This window comes from Oncorhynchus nerka, linkage group LG13, assembly GCF_034236695.1.
Source record: "Oncorhynchus nerka isolate Pitt River linkage group LG13, Oner_Uvic_2.0, whole genome shotgun sequence".
Taxonomy (NCBI): domain Eukaryota; kingdom Metazoa; phylum Chordata; class Actinopteri; order Salmoniformes; family Salmonidae; genus Oncorhynchus; species Oncorhynchus nerka.
The window spans coordinates 46,817,681-46,825,905 of NC_088408.1; the positions used below are offsets into that span (position 1 = coordinate 46,817,681).

Sequence of the window (8,225 nt, forward strand, 5' to 3'; positions counted from 1 at the left end):
ATTGTCAAGCAGGTAAAATAAATGTAGTTGTATACAGCACAAAAAAAAAATATTGCATGTGCTTATGCATGTCTTTTTCAATAAGTAATTGCAATTTATGAGGAGGTGGTAGCCAGAGTTCACTGGAGCAATAAATAAATAATTGTCTGTCACTTGATATTACTATATCAAACCACGTGACACTTGAGAGCGCGAGGACTAAGACCTCCCTGCGCGCGTAGGTGGACGTGCATACAGCTTTTTAACGGTTTCTGAATGGAGCATGTATGAAGATGGAACAAGCATCTCTTGCAGACAACAATGAATGAACACTTTTTACAGATTTCAAGAGACGATACAGCTAAACGGTGAGTTTATCTGACAAATGTTGATACGTGTGATGGTGATAATTGTAACTTTTAGGAAATGATTGATTTAACATCAGCTCTGGTCCAGGTCGTTAGTGCGCGTTCCTTCGCAGTGCAGGTCACCTCAGTCACTGGTAGTCACGAGCAATAGTCACTCATTCATCTATGGGTGGGTGGTTGAGAACTCAGTTGGGGGTCTGCTGCATTAGTTGTTATTGTTGTAGCCGATATTGGGTAATTTTACCCATACATGGAAATGAAATAAAATAGTGAGTATTGGTGGTTAGCCTGCTTTCTTATATTTTTTTTAGTATTAGAAAGCAATTGTGATTATACATTCTAGGCGGCTATTCAGTATTAAGTGCCCAATAAAATGAGCAAGCATAACGTAGCTGTTCAGCTTGCCACCTTGTTGATTTAGTGTGTTATTTGTTATTGGAAACAAAGGGATTATCGATATGTAATGAATATATGTCATTGTAAGTTTAATTGAAATTGTCTGGCAATTGCCTTGTCTTTTTTTGTTCCAAAATCACAGCTGAAATCTAAAATAGTCAAATATTTTTCATCAGTCAGGTTGTTGTTGTAACCTTGTAGTGCATGTTGTTTATAAAAATACACGTTGACTTGTTGACATTTGATGCCAAGTACTGTGACACTAATTCCGTCCAGAGGGAAGGAATGCTACTGAAAGAGGCCACGACACGCAAACTCGGCCAGTTATATCTTAACCCTATTCTCATAATCATGTGTGTCCCATCCCGTACACTGGCTATAGCCTAGATACAATGTAGATCTACACGACCCACATGTCTCCCATTCAAACTATCAAGTGAGTTGAAAGAGGCCCTGAGACCTCCTCTCCCCAAATATGTCCGGAGCACCGAGATTAACGGGTGTGAAATGAGCGTGCATCCCTCTCACTTATGGCAGGCGATACATTGAGAAAATGTTACTTTTTTCTCCGAAAGTAATCGTGTCCTCCTTAACGGTTGATGTGTGTCAGGAAACAGAGCATGTAACACAATGAAGACAAAGCCTTACATCAGGCCGAGTAACCCCGCTTTCTTTCAATATCGATCCAAAGTATCTATCTAGTGGGGATTCTATTTCAGGCACAAGCTTGGTTTCAGAGATAATAAATATATATACATTGTTCAGTGTATATATATATATATATATATATATATATATATATATATATATATATATATATATATATATAATGTCAATGCACTGACTGAACCAATGTCATGGTCCATTGTTCAGTAGAAGCTATACAGCCTGGGCTATGAATTCCGAATGGTAAATTTCATGTAAAATTAATATACGTTACTTGTAGTACTGTATTAATGATTCAAATATACATTTGTCTAATCTACAGTACCAGCTCCTTGTCTCACTTGCCAGGCAGCGGCTCCCTGAGGCTTGTTTTTCCAATTCTGTAGTTATCCATTCATTAAGCCATCTTATTTGAAATGTAACTGGGAAATGAACAATCACTTATTTAAGCATCGATATTGAACAGCCACAAATGAGTGTCGCTCTTGTTCGCGGTGATTGTACCGGTCACAAGTAAAATGGTAAAACAAGGCTTCTTGACCCATACTCATTTCTGAAGTGACTATGTTATTTTATCAAGTAAAGACTGTTTCAAGTAAAAACTGGGTTGAACCATTTCTCCTCAGCACATCACAGGGACTGTCAGCTGTGTGACTGCAGGGTTAAACCTCAGACATTTTCAGTTTAAAAAATAACGCAAGCTAGATGTAAGACTCTCTTTGCCTTGGCTTAGGGTGAAGTTGAATTAAATCACTCTTTCGACTCAGGTCACTCAACAATTAAAATGCCTGAACTGGTTATCACCAGTTGGCTAGTATGTTGTTCAAAAATACCCTAATTCATCATGTCCTCATTTATTGATTAATTGCAAAACCTCCTCCAATCTCAGTAATTTGTAGGTATAAATCTTCATTAGATTTCAGATTTATTCTAATCTAATATATTTGATGACTATGATATCTATCATTCACATGTCATCAGTGTTAAGTGGTGCACTTGTTTTTCCATCTACAGCATTTCCCCTCCTTTCTCCTCTGAGATGTGTGATGAATTTTTCAGGAGATGCCTTGTTAAGCTTGGGGGCTTGGATAAGAGGCGGAAGCGAGAGCAAGAGAGAACTGGTGGGGGTGGGTTCTGGTTTAGAGTTGTTGTTTTGCTGTGAGTGGTTAAAAGCTGTCCGTAGCCTACACCTCATACGGTTAGAGCTCTGTTGTGTGTGTGTGTGTGTGGTTAGATTTCTGTTGTGGTCTTTCTTTTCAGGCACAGATGTTGCTAAGCAAAGAGGGGATGAAAAGGTTAAATAATACAATTATACTGATCAAAAATATAAATTCAACATGTTAAGTGTTGGTCCCATTTTTCATTAGCTGAAATAAAAGATCCCAGAAATGTTCCATATGCACAAAAAGCTTATTTCTCTCACATTTTGTGCACACATGTGTTTACATCCCTGTTAGTATTTCTCCTTTGCCAAGATAATCCATCCACCTGACAGGTGTGGCATATCAAGAAGTTGGTTCAACAGCATGGTCATGACATAGGTGTACCTTGTGCTGGGGACAAAAAAGTGCACTAAAATGTGCAGTTTTGTCACACAACACAATGCCACAGAAGTCTCAAGTTTTGAGAGAGCATGCAATTGGCATGCTGACTGCAGGAATGTCCACCAGAGTGTTATGTTCATATCGACCGGCCTCACAAATGCAGACCACGTGTAACCATGCCAGCCCAGTACCTTCACATCGGGCTTTGGGTCTGGCTCCCCACTGGGTGGGCCTGGCTCTCAAGTTGGTGGGCCTATTCCCTCCCAGGCCCAGCCATGCTGCTCCCCTGCCAAGTCATGTGAAATCGATATAGGGCCTAATTGATTTATTTTCATGAATTGATTTCCTTATATGAACTGTAACTCAGTAAAATCGTGTTACAAGTATTTGAAAAATTATTTCTGAGAGGAGGGAGAGAAATACTCTAGGGCGGTGTTACAATTAGGTCTAGATATAGCTTTATTTGGAAAGCAATTTCTGAAAGGACACCATTTCTCTCAGAAAGTATGAGGCAATCCCCAGAAAGAGAAGTATAGGGCTACAGTGGAAACAGCCCCTAACGTTAAAGTAAAGAACAAACCGTGAGGAAGCCAGACATCTAAAGGGGCAGTCCAGTACTGTCTCCCTTTACAAACCTAGGGTTGTGTTCACACAACGGAAAACGAAAATGAGCGCTTCTGTTCGGGGTCCCTCGTTTGTTTCAGTGCGTTCTCTTCCATTTTCTTCCATTCTTCCACTCTGGTCAAGAATAGAATGTCATCGAGGTTAGTTAACAGAAAGTAGGTTTCAGTTGAGATACATCAACCAGGGTCAATATTTTAGCCTCTGACGGAGTTGTGGTATTACTTGTTTACCGTGTTGTCTTTGGTTGCTTGCTAATTGTTTATCAGCAAAGAAGAGCTTTAACATGCTAACAACTCAACATGCTAAGTGCAATGTTTTCTGAATATTCCTTGCAGACTCACCTGCACATTTTCATAAAGCCGAGGGCTGACTATAAACCATGTTGCCACTTTTGGACAGTCGCACATAATCATGCATGTGACCCACAATGCATATGACCCAGCTTCTGTATCCTTGAGCAACTTACTCATTGGTCCTTTAGTGGCCCCCAAGGGAGGGTTATATGGCCTTTCCTGTGAATACAGAGGGTAATTATGTGTATGTCTCTGTATGTGTATGTAAGTTAGGTAAAGTCTATCACATTAACAGAAGACAAAGACCAAAAAAAAGCTTTGAAATAAACCATTAAAACTCTAATTGTGATCAATATTAAAATACCTTTATTAAGTTGCCTTACAACCAAAGGCCATCTATAAGCATGATTTGTTCTGCAGATATCCAGCCAATATGAATAACCTGGAAAAGTCTCTGGAAATAGGGTCTGCAAATAGAGTGATTTAGAGTTAATCTTGTGATTTCCTCATTTGTATTTACATACATTTTGGCATCCTGAAATGGGAAATGTGACTTCTTTTTTCCCCTCTCTCTCTTTACCCTTCAGACACCATGCATGACCCGACTGTGACTCAGACCAGCGTGGCTGCCATCAACTGGAGCACTGATGCTCCCCCGTGCACCCCAAACTACGAAGAGGACCGCGTGCCCCTGGTGGTGCTTTACAGTGTGGTGCTGGTCATCGGGCTGCCTGCCAATATCGTTACTGTCTACCTGACCTTCCTCCAGGTGCGCCGCAAAAATGTCCTGGGCATCTACCTGTTGAGTCTGTCTGTGTGTGACCTTATGTACCTCTGCACCCTGCCCATGTGGGCCAACTACGTGAACGCGGGCCACCAATGGCGCTGGAGCTCCATGGCCTGCAAGGTGACAGGCTATTTCTTCTTCAACAACATGTACATCAGCATCTTCCTGCTGTGCTGCGTCTCCAGTGACAGATATGTGGCCGTGGTCTACGCCGTGGAGTCGCGCGGCCTTCGGCGACAGAGACTGGCGGTTGCAGTTACCGTGGCCATCGTCTTGGTGGTGTTCGTGGGCCACGTGCCGGTGTTTACCATGCCAGAGGGCGATGCGGCAGAGGGGCAGCGGCGCTGCTTCGAGCCAGGCAAGGGCACGTCCACCGTGACGGGTTTCAACTATGCCCGCTTTGTCATTGGCTTCCTGTTCCCCCTGGTTGTGCTTGTGGTCACTAACCGTGCCATCCTGGCCAACGTGCAGGCTAGCACAGGGCTAAGGCAGTGCCAGAAGGAGCGGGTGCGCTACTTGGCGTTCGCCGTGGTGGTCCTCTTCCTGGTGTGCTTCGCGCCATACCATGTCATTCTGCTGCTGCGTGCGGTCACCTTCCACTTCCCCGAGCTGCAGAATTGCCATTTCCAGGAAAGCCTCTATACCCCTTACACTATCTCCCTGGGCCTGTCCACCTTCAACAGTGCCATCAACCCCATCCTCTATGTGCTTTCCAGCGACAACATCCGCAAGGAGCTACGTCGCGGCCTTGCAGGCCTCCGCGGGCGAGCCACCCTGCGGCCACGTTCCACCGACAGCAGCCAGCACAAGATGCACAACTCCAAGAACTCGTCAGAGGTGGCGGCCGCCACACAAGAGGGGGAAAAGCATGGTCGTTGATGGCAGAGGAAGGTTAGGGGTTCGATGTACAGCATGTATGCTCAAACTATGGGAGCCAGGGGGATATGCAGGTGTGACTACTGAAGGAACCCTGGACTGGTGACTTGCAGGTACTCTGGAATATTAAACAGAATCAGCATAGAGCCAGGTGGAACCCCAAACATAGCAAGAGCAATGGGGGACGATGTAATCCATCTATCCCAGAATCTGACTCAAATCTGAAATTATATAATTGAAACGGTTCAAGTAGGGGCATTGTCTCCCTATTGATGGCATCATTCTAACAAGACTCGCAGTTGCCATCTGTCTAACGGCAAATGTTGCAAAGTTTGATAAGAGAATGACGGCACAAACAGCACAAACCATCATTCTGTTATCCAACTTTGCACCTGCACTGTTTATCAAGTAAATGTGTTTTTTTGTCAAATTTTCTGTGGAAATTGTTTGACGCACTCATTGTGCATAGAGTTGTATGGTTTGTTTACCTTTGCAGTCATTGGTTTTTGTTTGACATACATTTTAAAGTGAAAGATCTGAGTGTCTCTGTGAACTGGCGTTGTTAGCATCCCTTAGTTTCATATGGATGGATCTGAGTTCAGCCAGCAAGTTGGTTCAGCCAGCAAGCAGACACTAGCTAGCTAGCAAATTTTCGTGCACATTACGATTTTCATAAACACACCTTAGATAGATGTAGAATTAGGAAAAAACGTCAATATTAGCTACAGATTTATCGTTTTTGGTAAGACTAACTCTGACTCTTTTGAGGATGAAAGGGGGTTCAGTGGACGATGTCACCTTGGTAACATTTTCTAATGTTAGGACAGCATATTGTAGCCTAACGCCTTGTTAGCTATCCCAGATTGTTTGCGAGTTATTACACAAGGCCTTGATTCCCCAGAGCCTTTGTAGCATTGAATCAATTGAGTTGTATTTTGCGACTAGGCTACTGTTTCTGTGACAGCATGTGCGTAATGATGTGCCCTATCTGTAATTTAGTGCATTATTATTGGGTAAACATAATAAGCAGCCTCAATTGCCTATTTGCAGCCATAGGAGGTAAAATCTCTCTAGGAGCTGATCCGTCGTCAGTATTGTGGAATAATTCTAATGCCAATGTATTGAATGGAGAAAGCTGATCCGAGAACAGTGCTGCTTTTCTTTGGATCCTATCAGTATCGACACATGGTCTAACAACGCACTTAGAGAACGCCCTCTCTGCGTGTTTGTTTGGAAAACACTAAACAGGTTGTAAAGAAAGGTTCATCTGGTACGATCGTCGTAATGCTTAAAGGCCCAGTGCAGTCAAAAACATGATTTGTATATATTTCCACACCATAAAGTTGGAATAATACTGTGAAATTATTCTGGTACCCTTTAATGTTAGAGCTGTTTGAAAAGATTGCCTGAAGTGTCTGTCTATTTGGGTGGGATGGAGTTTTGGTCTGCCTGGTGACATCACAAGGCGGTGACCACTCCCAGACAGTCCTAGCAGAATTCTTGCTTGAGACATTGCTCTTTGCTAAGAAGCTATGTTTTTGTTTCTTTCTGACCATTTTAACTGAAAACAATCACATTAGGATACTTAATTGATATCCAGAAATGATTTAATATTGAGATTTTAAAAAATGGCTGCATTGGACCTTTAAGTTACATCACAGCTGGGAAACGAGGCCCTGATCTGAGACATTAACGTTAAGTTCATTTCTGCGTCATGTTTTGCTCTTCATCTCCAGATTAAGGACTTGCCAATGTTTTGACAAACTCAGCAGTTATTTGTGTCCATATGAAAGACACGTTTGAAACTTGCCTCTCTGCTGATAATGTAGGAGTGAGAAGCTTCTACAAAACTGTCTATTACTGAAGCTTTTCTATGAAATAATGTGTTTTCCTTTGGAGGAACAGTATTTGTTAAGTAAATCGTGCAAAAGCTAATCCAATATGTTATGTTGCAATACATAGATATTGTGTTTCACAGTAGATGCATAGATCTACATCATGTTCTTAAACTTTAATCAAGTGTATTTTGAAAACAAGAATAATTGTAGTATTCGTCATGTTTTAGGTGTTAAGTGTTTTGTAACAATGTAAATATAAGTCAAGACATAATCTTCATATAACCTTTTATAGCCGCAATATAACATTTTATATACTTTGGTGTTTTTCCTCCTATATTGCAGACCATTGTAAAAGTTTGTAAAAAAGCAAAAGTTTGTTCTTTTTATTAGAAAATTGCACTTCTTGAATATTATTTATACTGTTTCTGAACATTTTTAAGTAAACATTTGAAGTAAAATGTCTCATTTCAGTTTCATTATTGAAGTGGATGTCTGTACATATGTATCTTTCTATTACTGGTGAGGAGTTTCACACTAAAAGGGTAACACATAAAATAGCACTAAAAAAAGCATTCCTGCACTAATACACTGTCAGATTTTTTAGTTGGCACTCTTTCGTGAGATGGAAAAAACTCTGTTAGTGTCACAAATGATCTTACATCTCTGAACGTGCAGATGAAAATGTGTTTAAGAGCTGTGTCAACAGAAAGAGGATCCGGTAAGCTTGTGGTTTGGAACTTTTCTCATTTTCGTTTTCGCTGACAAAGAATACATTAAACTGTTAGGTCTAGCTCTTCCCAGGCCTTCATTTTGGTTCTCACATTTATGTAAACAATGTTCATTAAGGTGGACAG

General features: G+C 41.4%; 1 protein-coding gene across 1 annotated transcript; it reads left to right on the forward strand.

Annotated features, from left to right (window-relative positions):
* Window positions 1-217: 217 nt before the first annotated feature.
* LOC115139578 (probable G-protein coupled receptor 132) lies at window positions 218-7,833 on the forward strand. Its single transcript, XM_029677126.2, has 2 exons — window positions 218-347; window positions 4,458-7,833. Exons 1-2 carry the CDS (start codon window positions 305-307, stop codon window positions 5,534-5,536), a joined length of 1,122 nt encoding a protein of 373 aa, XP_029532986.1. The 5' UTR covers window positions 218-304; the 3' UTR covers window positions 5,537-7,833.
* Window positions 7,834-8,225: the final 392 nt, after the last annotated feature.